This window comes from Protopterus annectens, chromosome 8.part0, assembly GCF_019279795.1.
Source record: "Protopterus annectens isolate FY-2018-M chromosome 8.part0, PAN1.0, whole genome shotgun sequence".
Lineage (NCBI taxonomy): Eukaryota > Metazoa > Chordata > Ceratodontiformes > Protopteridae > Protopterus > Protopterus annectens.
The window spans coordinates 502,002,612-502,022,944 of record NC_056741.1 but is presented as its reverse complement, the minus strand read 5'-3'; the positions used below and the strand labels follow the sequence as shown (position 1 = coordinate 502,022,944).

Sequence of the window (20,333 nt, the reverse complement as noted above, 5' to 3'; positions counted from 1 at the left end):
TGCTGAAAATGAGAATGATGATATAGTTAGAATATGCTATTTTTGGGACAGTGTGTTGCTTTTTCTATGTCATACTGTGTGAAAAACAGTACAATTTATTGAAGATAGATGCCTGATGCAAACTGAGTTAGCAAACTGATAATAAACTAAATTAAATGAATATTGTTCTTATTCTAACACTTATTACTAATATGCAAGACTGTTATTTATACTAAAGTGATGATTATATGATGAAAAAAATTATTGTGATCCGCATATTATCCATCAACCATCAGATGTTGCTGAATTACATCCATTTATTATAACAATTCTATGAACTGCAATTGCTAGTTACATAGTTTACTAGACAAATTGGGAATGAAAATAGATTACCAGCACTTTCTTCCATTTCATACACAAATTGCTCATAACACATATGCAGATTAGACTTACCATTCCACCTGCAGCATGTCTTTGGGATGTAGAAAAAAACTGGGGTACCAGGCAACGCATGTGTAGATTCGGCACAGAAGGTACCCCAGATGAAAACCAAACAAGAGAAGCTCTTACTGTTAGATTCTACTGTTATTCATGGCACCACATTGCCATATCTATTATCCCAGAAAAGATAAGAAAAACTTATCAACGTAATAGATTTGGAGTAAAGGTATAGACAGCCCAGCACATAAAGATCCATTTATTACTACATAGAGGAAGCACTGGTCACTTCTGAAATGATTCATTGTTCTCTGTATATTTAAGTATAAAAATTTACATTCTCTGAATTAATGGCACAATATCTGACATCTAGAATCATTTGAACATGCATGTCAGGACTGAAGTTTATTTAAAGAATAAAATCAACACACAGTTTAATATGAGTAATGTGACACATAATGAAAATAAAACACATTTAGAGTGGATTGTTTACATTTATGAATTTTACAAAATTAATGAAGAAATCTTCAAAACAAAAGGCAGAAATGTTTCCGCCACGAACAGCAAACAAAATATGGATTGAAATAGAATTTGCTGCCGAAAATGGTTGCAATCAATCTGCTAGATGTTCAGTTAATGAATACATTAGTGTGTCACACTTTTTCCAGGAAGGATCTGCAATTTGGAATTACCAGTCTTCTTTTTTTGTCAGATGTATGTACTGAGACATTAGCAGTTTAAATGCTTCTACTAGTAGTGGCAATTTTACTTTGGAGGCTTGCTAAAAAGTATTACATTGCTTTTCTATGACACATTTTCACATTATTTGATATTCAGTGCATGTTTTAGAAAGGGTTTTCTTCATTTGTAATGTAAAACATTCAGTTTACTTTATGTGATTGCATGAATTATTTATTTTCCCTTTATGCCTCTTGTTGTAAATGTTAAAAGTGACCATAGTATATGTTTGTACTCCTGACGAAAGTTCTTATTAAAAACCCCATAAACAATACCATTAAGGCAACTATTGAAACATGCACTAAAGAAGCCAAAGACAAACAACCAGTCTGGAAACTGTGGTGCCTTTCCTGGAGGGCTAAAAGCTACAATCAAACCAGGAATACTGAATGGGGCCCAGCATACTGCAAAAACCACAAATACTGCAAACATTGTCAGAAAGTTCCTCATGTCTGAAGGCTGCAGAGTTTGCTTGCTGTCTTTTTTTAGTCTGTATTTGACCTGTAAGACTGTAATCCAAATATTGGCATAGCATAGCATTACAATACTTACTGGCAAAATGAAAAGACAGACTATAGCACCCATAGTAAGTGCTTCATTTATACTGAATACAAATGTACAAATGTATACATGTGGATTATATTGTAAAGCTCCAAGTAAAAGGTCTGGTAAAACTAAACTAAAGCTAATTGTCCATGTCAGGAATATATAGCAGTAGGTGTTCTTCATGGTGAATATCTTGTCATATTTCATCCCATGGCAAATGCAGCACCAACGATTGATTGCTATCACCATGATGTTATAGAGAGAAGCATTGAAACTCAAACCTTGAATGATAGCTGAAATCTGGCATTGTATTTCTCCAAATTGCCATTGATTTTGTAAAATAGATCTGATAATCAAAGGGTATGGGTAAACAGCACCAAGGATATCTGCTGCAGACAGACTGATAACAAACATATTACCTAAAAGAAAAAAAATAAGAACAACTATTTCTGTATAATAGAATAATTTATTTTTTGATGTATTCTTTACCAAAATTAATGTCATGAGAAGGTGATAATCTTTCCTGTCAAACAGCTGGTATAAGTCAGAAGCAAACCTGGATGATGATTCACCAATGTATTGCAATGCACGTGCACACACACACACACACACACACACACACACACACACACACACACACACACACATGTACACACACACACACACACACACACACACACACACACACACACACACACACACACACACACACACACACACACACACACGCAGCAAAGGGTTGTTTAGAGGATTACTATTCACATGCCATTCAGTCATATGATCATAGATGCATAGGAGGTTATTAGGCTATTGGCTCTTGGGCCTTTATAAGCCTAGCTATGTTATACCCTTGTTCCCTTATAGACCACTTTTAATGGTCTATATTTGCAGCATGAATCTATGATTAGCACCAATTGTCCCATCTAATAGGTGCATAGGTAACACCCCCAGGGTAAACTTCTGGTCTCCCATCCAATTGTCTAAGTTACTCTTAAATAGGCTCATTGAGGAGCTCTGTTTTACATGAACTGGCAGTTTGTTCCAAAGAAGTGGCAATCTCTGTTAGACTTATCTGTCTCTCCAGCATGTCTTGTTAATCTCATAGGCTAGGTTACGGTCCCTAAAGTGAGTGAATCTAGTCCCATTTCACTTGTGGATGTGCAGTATTTCCATTAGGACAGTGTCCAAGACTGCTCTGCAGGACAGACATAAGTTGCCTCTAAGCAATCTATACAGTACAGAGCACAGTGACAGGGGCTTCTGTCTGTCTATGCAGGTCATGTGTTGAAGGCCTTGAATTTCCCTGGTGAGAAACCACTGGGGTCTTTCCAGCTGCTGCAGGTGTCTGGTTAGGTACATACAGAAGGGAGCATTGTACTGTAGTACTGATCTCATTAGGGATGAGTACAGTGAAGTTATAACATCCTTAGCTCTGGATGCTATGCCCTTTCTTATGAGATGTGCAAGATAGAAGGCTTTCCTTACCACTGTGGACACATGATGATGGAAGTTAAGGTAGTTATCAACATCCATTCCCAAGTCTCTCACCACAGATTTGAGTTTAGGGGGTACTGTTAATATTGTAGCTAGCAGGGACTCTTCCTTTGCAGAAGGGGATAATAACACATTTTTTGTGTTAAGTTTAAGTCTGTGGCTTTGGCACCAATTTTTTGTCTGTGTAAGCCCATTTTGTAGTATGTTGACTTTGTTGGGGGAATCAATGACTGCACACAGTTTACAGTCATCAGCAAATCTGACAAGCCATAGCCATCTATTTTTGCCTGGACTTCTGAGAAATAGATCCCAAACAATAGAGGGCCCAGCACACATCCTTGTGGAACACCACTGATAATAGGCCTGCTGGTAGACGTGGAATCCATAGTTTAACCGTATGCATTCTGTCAGTGAATGCTGGGTGAGTTACTCAATGATACCTGTGTGGGGTTTGTATCAAAACCCATGGCTAAGTCAAGATAGGCAGTATGTACTGTTTCGCCTTCATCCAGGGCTCTGGTGATATCCTCAATGAAGTCCACCAGGTTTAATAGGCATGATCTGCCCTTAACAAAGCCAAATGGGGTCGGGTCAAGAGTTTGAAGGTTGCCTATTTCTTTGTTGATAAGTTCCATGATGATTCTCTCTATGGCTTTACATATAAGGCTTTTAGGTGTTTGGCCTGTAGTTCCCAGGGTCAGTTGATGGGTCCCATTTGTGCAAGGGGATTATGGTTGCTTTCTTCCACTCTGCTGGGACAAAGTTCAGTATTTAGACTGTGGTTGAAGAGAGTGCCAAGTGATTCTGCAAGCTTCTCTTTTAGACCATTTAGTAAGCAGACTGGGATATTATCTGGTTCCATAGAGGCTGTGTTTTTGGCCTTGGAGAGTAATGTCTGGAAAAATGGGGGGGTGCAGTCTTCACCAAATCTGTATAGTAGCAAGTTGACAATGTCCTCCAGTTCGGTATGAGTGGAACAATCCACTACTAATTCAGCACAAAGATGGTCCTTCCCCTTTTAGATTTTGGATGTATCCAAAGAATGCCTTATTATTATCCTTAGCTAGAAATGTTAATTTATATTTGTAATTAGCTTTAGTGGACTTTACCAGATATCTGATTTGCTTGTTCAAGCTGTGGACAGTGTTCTTCCTCTGCTAATTCAGTTCCCTTTTATTAACTTTTTTTCTTAAGTTTTTTTCTTCTGTTGTATAACCTGTTTAAGCTAGATGTACACCAGACTGGCTTGTTTTGATTCATTCAGGAACAGCCAAGTCTATACATTTGTATAGGTGTTTATACGGGGCATTTCTGTACTCCTCTGTATAGTAGACAGTGGTGGAAGGGGGGGGGGGCTAAAGCTATTTATGCCATTGCTTAGGAGGCTGTAGTTAGCTTTGGAAAAATTTTTCATCCTCAATGCACCTTCGGAGGGACAGGTACAATTGTTACTTTGAACAAGACCTTTTTGTGATTGGACCTTCCAGGGAAAGCACCATACAGGGGGTAGTGAAGACATCCCTCATGTTTTTGAGTACTAAGTCAAGGACATTTGAGCCCCTTGTGGGGGTGTAGACTATCTGTTCTGGATCATTTGCCTTAACAAAGTCCAGGAACCTTAGGGCAAGTGTGTTTGTACTCATTTATGCTTCCCAGTCAGTGGAAGGATAATTAAAATCATCCATGACCAAGGTGTTAGGCTGTATAATTAGTTACTTGAGTAGGTTCAGGTTGGCAGTGTCATTCTCATGGTTCATGGTGGGGGCTTATATCTATTACATGAAGGGGGGGGTCTTTCCTACAGTTAGTTGGACTTGGAGTAGCTTTAGGGAAGTGTACTGTTTAACTAGTCTTCAGGTGTACTTATCTTTAATGAAGATGTATACACAGCCTCCTTTGGTTTTTTCACGTTCATTGTGAGATCTGAACATGTGGAAGGCATTGCAGCCTTGCATGGCCAGGATACACTCTGTGGCCTTGAACCATGTCTCTGTGACTGCACAGACATTGGCATCTTCTAAATTAATAAGTGTTTCCAGTGAGTGGAGTTTTCAACTTAGACTCCTAGCATTAAGCAGCATAACACTGACTTTGTCTCTATTTGATTTTTTTATATCAGTAAGTTTGTTCTTATGACACTGCCTAAAACGACACTGTGGGGCAGGCAAGTACCTTTGTCTGTAATTCAAAGCTAGGTGACAGGTGAAGACCATCTCTGGCAAAGCAGAGTGGTCTGTCGACCATATCTCCCCAGGCTGACAGCACTGGATCCCCATCGAGTGACACCATAAGCTAAGCCAATTGCTGAAGACTATCATTTTTTTGTATATATTGATGCATCATCCCAGATGAAGGTAGAATACGGTTTAGGGCTAGGGACATACCTGCCTGGGACACGTAATCTAAGAGCTCAGTCATATCTTGCTTCATATAGTCCAGTGAGGTGCATCTCAAGTCATTCACTCCAATGTTGTCTATGTCAGAGTCATAACAGTACTAGTTGTTGAGAGACTTGAGTGCATGCATGATCTGATGGATCCTGTCACCTGACAGGCAGCTGATTGTGACCTTCTCCTTGTCCAGCCTGTTGAGGGGGACATCTATGTGTCTCACTATGGAGTCACCTATGACCAAGACATTTGGTTTTGCGGTGCTTTGCCTTAGAGGGTCATTGGTTGAGACACTGATGCATGCATTTTTATGTGTAGTGGATTTTGTTGGGTCTGTATTGTATATAATAGGTTTGTGGTTGGAAGGTTTCTGATCTTTTATTTTATTTATTTATTTTATTTTATTTCCAGTTTGATAACCGGGGAAGTCCACTGGGCCCGAAAGCCCGTTTTCAGTGGAGGCCCGGGGAGAAAAGCTCCATGATAATACATTACACACAAAAACACAGCAGAAAAGCTGTAAACTAATACATTACACACAAAAACACTCTCTGTTCTAATAGCATAGTACTTTAACAATCTCCAAACAAAAATGAGGTGCATTGGGCACTATACATAAGAAAATGATATATTAATGCAACTGTAATGTTAGTAAAGTAGGAAAGAAAAAGGAAATTATAGATAGAGTTTGAATGCAACAGCAGGGAAGTATGGGAGAAGCGAAGAAGAAGCAAATAAATTAAAGGAGAGGTGTCCAGAAGAGGATAGAAAAAGAACAGATAAACTAATGTTCATTTTGTGATTGAGTCCAGGAGAACACCTTGAGAAAAAGGCAAAAGATTTAAAGGTGAGAGTAAGCATACACGTGGGCAGTGGGATGAGAGCACTTGAAGGAAAATAAAGGGTTTAATCAGGGAGGAAGGAGGAGATAATGAAGAAGAGGGAGGGGAGCTAGGGAGAGTGTCAGAAAAAGGGGAACCGGGGGGGGGGGGATGGATCTAGGATATATTGAGATCTAGGTAGGAAGTATACAATTACATTTCCAATTTTGGAAGAGGTGAGAATGGAGAAGAGATTTAAAGTGTTCATAGTTTGTAGTGGCTCTTAGAAGGGAAGGAAGTGAGTTCCATTTTTTTGCTGTAGTATAGGAAAGTAGGAGTTGGCCAGGGGGTCGTTTGGGTTTGTATACTGAAATAAGATTTTGGTGGCTAGATCTTAGGGGCCTTGGAGGAGTGTATATGGTTAAGATATTAGATAATGCTGGGCAAGCAGTGGGTTTAAAGATTAGTTTGTGTGCAGTAGTAAGTTGGAGGAAATTGAGTTGATTAGGGAGTTCTAGCCATTGAAGACTACGGAGGCAGATGCAATGGTGTGTAGAATGAGCGGAGTTAGTAGCGAATTTGGCAATTTTGTAGTAGCAACTTTCAAGTTTTGAGGAGATAGAAGTGGAGAGATTGGATAGAAGAGGAGCACCATACAGTAGAGAAGGGAGAAGGAAGGTAGTGGCGAGAGTTTGTCTTGAAGATGGAGTAAGTAAGTTTGCATTTCTATAAAGCATTCCAAGCTTCTGATGAGTTTTCTTTATGTTTAGTTGAATATGATTATTAAATTTCAGGTGTTCATCAATGGTTACTCCGAGTAATTTAGCACTACTAACAACTTCTATTGAGGACTGGGAGAGGCTGGAAATTATGATGGATGACTTATCAAGAGTCAGAGCTTTTGAGGGGGAGAAGAGAATGATGTGGGATTTATTGGCATTAAGGGAAAGATGATTTTGAAGCATCCAATTTTCTGTGGTTGTGAAGGCCAATTGGGTTTTAGCTTGGAGCTCGGGAAGGCTAGGGGCAGAGCAGACAACAGTGGAGTCGTCTGCGTATTGTACTATTTGAGCAAGAGGAATAGAAGAGTGGAGATCATTGATAAAGACGTTAAAGAGCAGAGGCCCGAGAATAGAACCCTGAGGGACTCCGGTAGGGGTAGGTAGGAATTTTGAGGTACCAGTATTCCATTTCACAGCTTGGGATCTATCAGAGAGATAACTTCTGAACCAAGAAAGAGAGTTGTGGGAGAGATTGAGGTTAGAGAGGTGGTTGAGAAGGAGAGTGTGGGATATAGTGTTGAAGGCCTTAGAAAGGTCAAGAAGAACAGTGGAGACAATATTTCATAGGTTCATAGGTTTATACTAGGCTATCTGCCCTAAGGCATTTATAAGCCTAGCCCAAATTATTGTGGCTTACGCCACCCCTTATATGAAAAAATACTGTGCCCATTAGTTTGTTGTGCCTCTGTCCAGCAGTGACACAGAGATGATTCCTCCAGAGTCACAGGCTTGGTTGACAATTTCTAGGAAGGAATGAAGAGCAGTTATGGTACTGTGGCCAGGCCGAAACCCATGTTGTGTAGGAGTGAGGAGATGGTTATTGAGAAGGTAGGGCATGAGTTGCTGGTGGATACATTTTTCAAGAATTTCTGAAATTGGGGAAAGAATTGCTATTGGGCGGAAGTTAGAGATGGTGTTATTTTTGCCTCCTTTATGGAGGGGCAGAATGTGGGCAGCTCTCCAAAGTTTGGGAACATAAGATTCTTGGATGGATCTATTGATGAGAATGCTGATAGGTATGGCGATGCCATCTGCTGCAAGTTTGAGAAAGAGTGATGGGATGTTGTCAGGGGCATTGGAGCATGGTTTGAGTTTGAGAAGAAGTTGTTTGATATTGGTGGTAGACACGGGATGTAGAATGAAAGTGGGAGGGGGGTTATGAGAGTTGGAGTGAGGGATGGGTGTAGAAGGATGCCTTGGGTTAGGGGTAGGGGTGGAAGTGGAGAAGGATTTAGTCAGTTCAGCTATTGAGCCAGTAAAAAAGGAGTTAAAGAGAGTTGCGATTTCAGTGTCAGTCTTATTATTGTCTGGACAGGGATTGGATTTTGTACCTGGATGTAAGAGTGAATTGATGGAATTCCAGAATTTTTTGGGATTATTTGTGAGGGTAGACTGAAGTTTGCCGTAGTAAGATTTCTGATCCTTCATAATAAGTTCTTTAGCAAGATTGCGGAGTTGCTTAAATTGCAGTAAAGAGGCTGAGTTTTTATTTTTGTTGTATAGTTTCCAAGTTTTGTCCCTTTGTCACATTAGAGTTTTAGTGTCTTTAGTTAGCCAAGGAGCAGAGTTGAACTTTATCCTTTTTGTACGGGGAGGGGCTTAGGAATCTAGGATTTTAAGGAAGGTAGTATTGAAGAGTTCTAGGGCTTCATCTAGGGGAAGAGTGTTTAGTGAATCCCAGTTTGTTAGTTTAAGGGTTTCCGAAAATACTGAAGGATTAAAATTAGTTACGTTGCGAGAGTGGGCATATTGTTGTTGGTGTGGGAGCTGTTGGGTTTTTCGGTAAATAAAGGCTGGGAGATGATCACTTAATGAGTCTGGTAAGGTACCCGAGTTGGTGATATTGTTAGGGTGGCTGACTAGAATCCAGTCCAAGATGGACCCTGGAGGGTTAGTTTTGTTAGGTCTGGTAATGTTGTGTATTAGTTGAGTAAAATTATAAAGATTGATAGACTGAAGGGGAGTATTGTTATTAATTGTATTCCAATCAATATTTACATCACCTAGAATGAAAGTCTCCTGTTTAATATTGTTTGAGGCCCAACAGAGAATATTCTCTAGGGTGGAGGAGTTGTCTCCAGGAGGGATATAGATGGTTATTATACAGATACTTTTGAAGTTGTTTATTTCGAGGATTCCTATGACTAGTTCTGCATTATTAAAGTTAGGAATGGTATTTTGGTATGGGCTAAGATTTAGCAGGCAGTTGTAGACTAAGGCTACACCACCTCCTTTTTTGTTTTGGCGATCGGACCTAAGTGCTTGGTAGCCAGGTGGTAAGATTTCAGAGTTACTAGTTTGAGGTTTTAGCCAGGTTTCTGTTACTGCTACTATGTCAGGTTCAGTTACATTTAGCCAGGCATGGAAGTTTGTTATTTTGTTATTAATACTCTGGGTATTAATGGTAATGAATTTAAGGTATTTATTATTGTGCCTATTTGTGGAGGTAGTGGGAGAGAGAATGTTAGTTGGTGTTGGCCCAGGGTTAGGATGGACATCTCCTGTAAGAACAAGACAAGAGAAGGAATAGAAAAGTTGAAACTTAGAATTGTGGAGTAAAGTAAAAGGGAGATGTAATTTAAATTTGAAAGCGAGAGATTTTATGTAGAGTGTATGGTGTTTTAGTTTAAAGTAATGAAATGGATTTGGTTGAAGGAGGGAGGGGGATATCAAATAAAAATGGAGGCTTTTGGTAGGCTTCTAGTGAATACCTCCACTTTTGTGGGTTTATGTGTTGTGGATTTGGTTTGTGGAAGAGGTGAAGTGTGTGTGCTGACAACCTGTTTGGTATCTGTTTTGTTGTTTCATGAGAGAGATGGCATTGATTCCAAATTCATAGTATAGATACATTTCTCACATATTATATGTGTTTGTTTTAGGAGTAACTGGTTGTCAGTATACATGAGGCTATTACTACATTGCCTCAGGATGCCCATGTCAATCAGGCTGGTTGAAGAAATGGCTGGAAACTGTCCATCCATTATGTCAGGAGTATAAGTGGGGGGTGGCTTAGATGGACCAGGTTTTGCTCTAAGACTCACAAAGAATCAGTTATTCTGTGTAAAGTTAGGGTGGAAACCTGTCTTAACACCTCAGAATGCACACCTGAGTTGCTCTCTGGTCAACAATATGCAAATATGTTGCACGCACAAAACCAGGAGAGCTTTGCAGGGTTCCCTAACAGATGTCTAGGGAAAAATTGTCTTTCTAGTCATTTGCTAATATACACAACTATGTACAGCATTGATAATCCCCACTGAGTGTTGCACAGCTACGTGCAAAATGCAAGGCTTAAATACAAGTGAAGTTAAACAGTTTTTAAACAAACTAACCAGTGGGAAACCCCAAAACTGAGCATTATTCTAACAATCCCCAACTCAGATGGATCCTTGGCTGCACATTTCTGCCACAAGGGTGCAGGAGGGCCCCTTAATGTAAGATGACTGGTTTTAGTGCTCAGATAATGCCAAACAGTCTAGATTCAGCAAGTCTGACTATAACCTGTGCTATAAAATGCACAAGTACTGAAAGTTTAAAGTCAGAAAATATCAGATTCAAACAGCAAAAACAGTTGAAATAAAAAAGCAACGCAATAGAAAACAGTTTAAACGTGTAATGTAGGTTATAAAAATACTTATTTTTCAGCATATTTCAAGGGATACCTTGGATTTACTTCAGATTCACACCAGATTTATGGCTAAAGTCATTAATCTCAGAGCAGCTCCAGTAAACTGAGCTCTGGATATTGTAGAAATCTAGAATAGCACTAATAAAGCCCAGAAGGACAGACTGTGGAAATGTAGACCCCAAAAAAGAAGCACCCCAGTTGAAGATCAAATCAAAGAAGTACACCCAGTGAGACAACAATGCTAAATAGAGTACAACTGTGGTATATATTCAAGTACAATTTCCATGAGAAAAGCAATTTCATAAACATAACAAGGTTAAGAGTTGTAATGTAATTAATCAGAGCAATTCTTTGTTTTTATTCAAGACATATAATAATGGGTCTACCTGAAAACGCCGAAAGTCCACAACACTGACAATGAGAACACCGACACCGGAAGATCGACAATGGAGAAGACCAAAAGTTGAGAATCCTGATGCTGAGAACACCAACATGTTAAGGTAAGTGTGTGATAGGGACGGATGTTAGGGTCAGGGTGTGGGTAAGGTAAGTGTGTGATAATGACGGACGTTAGGGTAGGATGCGAGTCAGGTGAGTGTGCAATAGTGACGGACTTTAGGTTTAGGGGTAGGTTAAGTGAGTTAGGGTTAGGGTGCGGGTAAGGTAAGTGTGCGATAGTGACGGACCTTAGGGTTAGGTTTTGGGTTAAGGTTAGTGCATAGATAGTTGTGTATGCAAAGTTTAGCATAGGTTTGTAAGGTTTTTGGTGTGCTTGTGTTGTGTGTGTGTTTTTTGGGAAAGGTATTTGTTTTGTTGATTGTCGGGATTGTGGTTTGTTGGGCATGTGAAGTTTAATGTTTTTGAACTTCCGGGTTTGTCGTGTCGGTTATTTCGTTGTCGGTGTTTTGGCGTGTCGGTGTTATCAGGTAGACCCATAATAACACCACTGATTCTAGCTTACTGCACCAAATCACTAAAGACTGCAAGATGTTGCAGACTTTTGCACGAGGTTAACTTTAGATCAGAGTTAGCTTAACTCAAAAATAAATTGTTAGCATTAATATGTGAAGAGGACTTATATCATTTGTTGAATCACACTAAGTGACATTTGTCTCTTCATATTAGGAAAGATTATGAATTATGTGTTTAAAGCCAAATAAAATGTTGCTATATAATATCATCATTAACTTGTTTAGTAAGTGGTCAGCCACTCTCTTTAAATCTTACTCCTCTCTAGTTTTAAAAGTGGAGATAGTGCTAGTCTTCCTTATCAACAGGATGCAATAAATGCACACTGTGAAGCGTTTTTATTGGGCTATATCTCTGTCAATTTTTCAGTACTCCTGTGGTACCTGCTATCCATGGGTGATTTACAGGGTAGTCTCTATAATAAACCAAAACCAGTGACTGATTTGCTTGTATTTGGCAAAGCAGAAGGAACAACTGGCATAAAGCTATAGTGCATATTTAGACAGAAAATATCACTTTTTTGTATTTTGATTTTTAGATCTCATAATTGTATCACTTCAAAAAATATATATTGTCAACATATTTAATTGTATCACATTACAATGATAGTGAAAACACAAAATGCGTTAATGAAATATAAATTGTTTGCAAATGTCTGATAAAAATATTCATACAAACTGGCTTAGAATTAATACAAAAGACAAAAAGAGTATAAAATATAACCTGCAATTGTAATATTTAGGTGTTGCAAATGGGTCTATATCACTTTATCGAACCATCACTTCAACAGCAGCATTTCATCAAAAATGCAGTTCATTGACGTCCCCTCTTGTGGGGGGCTACACCCCCCTCCCTGCTAATTATATATACCGAGATCACACTACAGTGTGTAAAGAGCAATTTTTCTGATCCTCACTGTACCACAATCTCAGTATAAACAGTTTGACAAATGGGATGTTCAATATAATTGTACTAAAAATGCCATTCGATTAATTCATTTTTTGATGAACTGATAGGGACCTATTGCAAACAGCTCTGGCCTAATATAGCAAGATGATGCTATCAGCATTCAGTAAAGAGACATACTCTAAGAAGAAGAAGAACATTGTTAAGTAACATTGCACATCCAGGAAATCAGGACATGAAGCCCACATTTTTTCCCAGAAATATAATGTAGAACCACATAATTCCATGTAAAGTTTGTTATGATTTGAATTCTTGATGTATTTCAAAGAACAAATTACATTTTAATAAATGATCACTGGAAAATAATAAAAAGTGTACCCTATTCAGCAAGTTATCTGTAGAAAAAAAAAAAAAAAAAACAAAAGAGCCAAGCTTTAAAAAAAGTTCAAAATATAACTTTGTTCCAAAGAATTTGCATTCATGCTTACTGCCAATAAAACACAAACTCCCATATAGGGTTAATTACATAACAGAAGCAGGACACAACTCAGTAAATGTGCCACTAAATTTTAGCCACAGAATGGGCAATCTAGTGATGAAGTTTTACCCATAATGGCCAACTTATGAGCAAATCTAACACCCTTTGCATTGTCATGAATTGTAAATATAGTTCAAATATGGAAAGCACTTTATGTACTTTCAGCAAAGCTCAAGTTTATATTTGCCTCATTAAATGATAAAAACAATAATTAGAGGCATGAATGCAAGTTTATATACAGAACTGAGAATCAAGATGTATAAGAAACACAAGTAGTGCTACTTTTTAGAAAATATTAATCAAGAATAGACCAGTTTCACTTTTTCACTTTTCAAAGAAAAAGACTAAGAGCATCATTTGTAGTTGTCATTCTTAGGTGCAGTGAGTATTTCTATGAGCCGGGCCTAAGTGTAGCTAAGATGTGATCCTACATATGTAGCTGCATATGTTAAACCATTTTGAGTAAATCTTATGCAAGTAAGGTAATAAAGAGATGCAAATGAGGAATGCATGAACAATCTTTGACTATAGTGCACAAATTAGGAGCTCTTGTTACCCTTAAGCTATCCATAGTCACTTTTTGATGCACAAGTGTGCCATGTTTAAAAGTCTTACAAAAAGCAAAACCGCACCTTTCCATACAATTTGCAGTCTCTGAAGATGCTTGTGTGGCATGCCAGCTCAGCTGTTTTGCATTGCTATGAGCTTATTTAAGTTGCAAGAAAAACAAGAACATTTAGTGGCACTTTCCAGCTGAGGAGACGAAGATGAAGATATAGAGAAAGGCTAACCCTTCTGAACTTTGCTCATCAAGAAATGTTAGGTTTCAAGTGGACAGGGATATAACATGGACTTTGCTAGGTTTTTATAGCTTGCATGTGGTGACTGACACAAAGCCTGTGGATAGCATGGTATGTATAGCCCTCACTATACCTTCCACAGGGAAGTTCCTGAGACAAACTGGGGGCATGCTGGGTATCCGACTAGCTTCTGCCTTAAGGATACTTCAACATTTCCTCAGTATACTCTTGGAACATGTGGCTCAGTATATCTATTTCCCAGTATCACATCAGGACTAAGTCAGTGCCACATGTTCTTCTTTGGTATGGCATGCTTTCCTGAGGTACTTGGTGGAGGAGATTACACCCATGTTGTTATTAGGTGTCCCATTAAGACCAAAGTGGATTAGCACCAGAATAGGAGGGCTACTATTTCATCATCTGCCAAGTAGTCCATGATGCATGTGGGTGCATCATCCGTTTGTCATCCCAGAGTCCTGGCAGCATCCATATTTAGCACAGAGGCTCACTGTACCAGCTATTCTTGCATGGTAGGATTCCTCATGGTCAGCTAACCAGTAAGTGGAAAGTGTTAATACTGTTTGTCACCTTCATCATTTCTGTAGTTATAGAGTAATATAGGTAGTATTGAGTAAGCACATCCCTGTTATATGTCTCCCCTCCATGTTATGTTTTCCATGTGACGCAGGCTATCCACTCAAGCCTTGGTTAATGAATCTAGTTAATAACTGCTAGGAGCTGCTGGGGAGTTCTGTAACATTGCCCTGTCACAGACATGGATGATCACTGAGTGACTAGTTTACCTAGTAAAACCCATTTCCATTGATTGGAAGAGTGTGGGTGTGGCTTTTCGTATGAGCCTGATACTGCATGGGTGATTAATACCTACTGAAATCTGCACACCATGATCATACATCACTCTGTTGTGTGACTGCCTCAGCCAGTCACTCATAGTGTCAATCCTGTTCTCTCTATTGTTTCTCCTACTAGTGATTACAGTAATGGTCACCACTGTCCATCCAATGACAATAGTATGGTAACCCCTTCAACTGGCTCTTATATGGTAAACGGCTGTGCAAGTGTAGACGTGGCATCTTGTCTAAAACTGTATGCCATAAAATTCACTATGTGGCAGTGAAAAGCTACACATATAACACTTGTTGCATGCAGTGTTACTTTTGGTCTTCTTATACTGTGCATCAGACATTTCAACACATATCAATAAAAAAAAATCATAATGTATTAGCAGTTAGTATATGTACAGTTTTAAGAAGTCAGTGACATAAGTGGTAGTTATACTGGCAGACTCTAACTGAAGTGCAAAATAAGAAGTACACGTATAGGGCTCTACTGTTATTACTTTACTGCAGTACCAACAACATAGTATGATTAATTTAACTGTTCACAGAAGAAAATAATTATTTGTCTTGAAAAAAGGTCTGTGTTTTACATTTTTCCCCTGCTGTTGTCTGTTCATTGTTTTTCAGATACAAGGAGAAAATGCAGCATTGGCCTTTGTGAAAAGTGACTTCTGAATGAGTACTGCATGTGTTATTGATGTTCAAAATTTCACTTATACTTGGAAGGTGTCATGCACAATGTTCTCCAAGGCCAGTGAGAGTGATGGTTGCATTGATTGTGAAAACTGCCAGCATGTGAGCTTAATGCTGATTTGCTCTAATGATGGAACCTACTGGATGCAAGGGAACCTCTTGACATTGACCTAATAGTGCTGCAATACCTAGATCTTGACTAAGAAGTTCTGCCATAGGTTGAGGAAATCTCATGGGCCCTGTCTGCCATTTTCTTTGTTGATTCCACGTGTGCCTTCCCACACAGTATATATGTCAGCTTCTACCCGATTCCATGTCTCTGTTTTCTGCCTGTTTTTCCAAAAAGACATTTTCTGTATCCTTAGAACTTTCATGTGGATATGATTTTCCTCAGAACACAAGTTCTCTCTCCTGTGCATTGTTGTATGCTGCTGTAACATTTTCTAACCTACAAGAAACAATGACACCTGCCTCATGTGTATGTAAATTTAAACACTCATGCAGCATGCATGCCACCTCATAATTAAAAAAGGTATCACAAGCATTAATTCTGACTTTTAGGTCTGGATTTTCTTTGCAGTAGTGTATGTATTATGCATTCCTCTGCCACAGCACTGAAATGTTATCCTGTAAGTCTTTGCTTTTAGTGTATGATGCAGTGTGTATTAAATAACAGCTCATGTATGTCAGTATTTAATTTGATGAAAGTAGCTCTTAGTTTGGTCCTGGGCATTACCCATTTCCAGAGACCATTGCCTGTAGTAATACACTTTAGAGATATAGGCAGCTTTGAAAATGGAATCAAACAAATATTACAACATTTCATGAATTACCAGTAATTAAAGACTAATGATTAACAGTTCATAGCAAATTACACTATATGCCTTTTCCTAATAATTCTAGGTTGCCATTGCTTTGATAAATGTTTTTAATTCATTCAACTTTCCTCTGAGGTTTCAAGCCATTTTGATCCCTATGAATTGAACAGCAGAGCATGCATGCATATAACCACTCTTAATGGTGTAGACACACTTGGCATGCTGTAGATAAGCTGAACTTTGCTCATGCATGTGCGTGTGCACCATTCAAGCCTTAGCATTTTATACCACATGGGAGGTGTAGGGGAGCTTGCCCCCCTGCGGAAATGTGAGTACTGTGTTTTTTTTTTAAATGTTGTTTTTTTATTTTTTTTGCACACTTTAGTGAACGTGCTTTTTTGGTGAAAAGCACTTTCGCTAAAGTGTGTTCGGCGGTTTTAGTTTTGGTTTTATGGGTGTTCGGTAAATAGTCCTAGATCCATATCTATCATTACACATAACTTTCTCAGTTTTGTCAGTTCAGTAAGTAACAAACCTATATGAGTGTATGGGCTGGGCAGAGCCCTAGTTGCAGATTTCTACATCTGATTATGAATGTACTGCTCCATAGTTATGGAACATGTTAAAGCTCAGGGTTGTGCCACAAGATTGCCTACGAAAGAAACCAAGATACTTCTCTATCTGCTGCAGGTGTTGCATCTGCACACAGTAGCATAGTTATGGTGTGGTCAAAGAGGCCACTGCCCTGGGTGCAAAGTGTTAGGGGTTGCGATCAGCTGATCCTAATCAATGTTTAGTACATACTGTTATTTATAAATAAATATCAGTATTGCATTTGTAGTGTAATCTGAAGTGCTGAAGCACTCCATGTGTGGTAGAAAAACAGTAGTTCTTTTGGGGACTGCTTGCAACAGTCTGTTATAGTTTTAAAAGAAGAAATGAGCATTATTATTATTATTATTATTATTATTATCATTATTATTTGTTTATTTTGAAGGGAACCAAATTATGGACAGCAATACATATTAAAATAGCTAGCTACACCTTTGCCTGCACACATTGGATGAGGCTGCAGCAGGTGTAACCTGGAAAAAGTTAGACATTTGGTAGGAAATGGAGGATCACCTGTCTTCATTGACAAGGAACTGCCATTCAAATGAACTTTGTTGTCACAGGAACAGCATCCTGCATCCTACAGAGGAGGGTTGGCAAGGTGGATTTCAAATGTACAGGACTGAATGCCAGAGTTATACAGTAAGCACTGTATTATATATTATATTAAAATCCACACTGATCTCTATGTAAATACTTAGATTGTGCATGTATTGTATGAGTGTGTGTGTGTGTATGATACTGTATGTGTCTATATACATATATATATATATATATATATATATATATATATATATATCTACACACACGCACACATATATATGTGTGTGTGCATATATATGTGTGTATATATAGATATGTATATACATGCACCATATATATATATATATATAGAGAGAGAGAGAGAGTACATATAAAATGTTTGCATAAATAATTGTATATATGCATTTATGTATGATGCAATTGCAGGTCTTCATGTTCAGGTTTATGTTCAACATCTAAATACTTAAGCTCACTTACGAAAGAACTTACAGTAGTAGCAAATGAAGGCTGAGTTACGATTCTAGAGCAAGAAGCTGAAAACTGTGTATTTTTTAGGTAGAGTTTATAGTTGGATGCTTTGCAGTATTCTAAATATTTTGAATAGTCTTGGAACTGTTTTGTATGAATTTTGGAAGTATAAAATAATGTTTTTAGCAAAGAAATCAATGTTGAAAGCAAAGTTGTTGAATTTAATACTTTCAGTGTCAGGGTCTGGGAGAACTCTAGAAAACAACAGTTCAAAAGAATGGGAAAAAAGGTATGACAGAAGACATAACCTTGATTGTGCCACTTAACATTTTAATTGGATCCAAACACTGACCACTGATTGGCAGTTACATCAAAACTGAATGATATAAAGACTTTCTTGAGGATTTAATAAACTCTGTGTATGCTTACCAAGGAGTCTACATGGAATTAAGTGTTTGCATGGCGAGCAGCAGCGCTCATTACATATTCATGCCATTCACCATGGAGAAACATAAATAAGTGTGGTTTCATGGCCAACAACTGTATTGCCATTCAGGAAACTGTGTAAAGCAACTTGGACTGCAGCAGATATGTAAATCTGCTCACCTAAAGGCAAACTAGGTTATTGTGTTTACATGGATTGCCACACTGATTACCAGGGTTATCATTAAATCAATGTATATATTTCCATGTTATTATATGTACGTTTATACAGTGCAGACTACTGTGAAAATCTGTGTCAGGCATGCTATACAAAAGTTGTGTAAATGTTCAGTAAGGGCACATAGACTGCATTAAAAATAAATAGGGGAAGTGTGTGTTGTGTATTGAATAGGGATACACAGATGAATTGTAGGAATGAACAGAAGGAAAAAGGACAGATGAAACATGGTAATGTACAGTAGGCGAAGACATGTCAGTGAAGACAGCTGTAGCATGAGCACTAATCACATAGCAACATGATAAAGTATGGACTACATAGTGCATGTATAAGCAGAATGTAGTGGCATGCAGGATGATGCACAATATAATCAATTCAATTGTTGACATAAACCATTTGTCTGGCTTCTGCTGTAAGTCCAGGGAGATCTGGTATCTATCACCTTGGAATTAGATGGTTGACAGACCATGATGCTTTGCCAGTGATGGTCTGCACCTATGTCGTCTAGGCTGCCAGATACTGGCAAAGGCACTTACCTCACTCTTAGTGACTTTCTTAGGCAATGTCTAAGCTAAAATAATTACAACAAAATACAATATACTGGAGGCAAACTCAAGGTTCTGCTGCTTTATGTTAGGGGTGTAAAAATGAAGCTGCACTGGAGGAAATTGCCATGCTGCTAAATGACAGATTTGGCAAAAGCTTCATACCACAGATCCACAAGCCATGCTCCAAAGCATACCTAATGACAATCATTTGCCAGTATCTGTAGAGATTAGGTCATATCTGCACTTTCCAAGGATGAAAACCACTACCTCATAATTACCAGATAACATTCCAGGTTGCTTAGTAAGAAGTCTAGTGACAACACCACCCCTAAACTACAACCCAGTGTTAGGAGACCTGGAAACATAGACAGCAATCTGAACTTTGAACAACAAGTTTCTATAGTGGTAAGGAAAGCCTTCTGTGCTGTGCACCTCATAAAGAAGGTCATTTCATACAGGTCTGCAGATGTTATAACATGAATGTTTTCAACCCTCAGCAGAACAATATAGAGTACAATGCCCCCTCTTGCATGTACGTCACTAGACACCTGCAGCAGCTAGAGATGCCACGGGGGGGGGGGGTTCTCAACAAAAAAATACAGTGTCTCCAAAACAACTGAAGATGTGTGTGAATAGACTGAAAGCCATGTCACTGTACTCTGCAACAAATTGGCTTCTGAGGGGTGACTTGTGCCTAGTCTACAGGCCAGGCTCTAACCCTGTAATGACAGAAATGTTGCACATCCACAAATCTAATGTCAATCTAAACTTCCACATTAGGTGAAACACAGCTCCTGATTGACCCTATTCAAGTGCAACCCAGACACATGGATGAGAGACCACAAATTCACCATGGGTACCCATATCCCTCATGGACAAGGATCATCAGACTTGACCATACACTCACTCTGCGAATTACATCCAGCTAATAAGGACAATTGGTACACTTGTGATGAGCATTTCTAGGCTTGTAAAGGCTTTTGTTACTGATAGCTTAGTAACCTCCCATTAAATGATGAATCTATGTCACACAATCACCATAATGTAACAACAACCAAACAGACAGCAGTACACTGGGCCTGATATGAACAATACACTTGT

At 38.6% G+C, this 20,333-nt stretch overlaps 1 protein-coding gene across 1 annotated transcript in view; it reads right to left on the bottom strand.

Moving 5' to 3' along the window:
• Window positions 1-1,329: 1,329 nt before the first annotated feature.
• The window catches only part of LOC122808277 (melatonin receptor type 1C-like), a 160,477-nt gene continuing 141,473 nt past the window's right edge, over window positions 1,330-20,333 (bottom strand). The window contains exon 2 of the mRNA XM_044079241.1: window positions 1,330-2,120. Within this exon, the coding sequence (XP_043935176.1) occupies window positions 1,330-2,120 (791 nt within the window). The remainder of the gene's footprint in view (window positions 2,121-20,333) is intronic.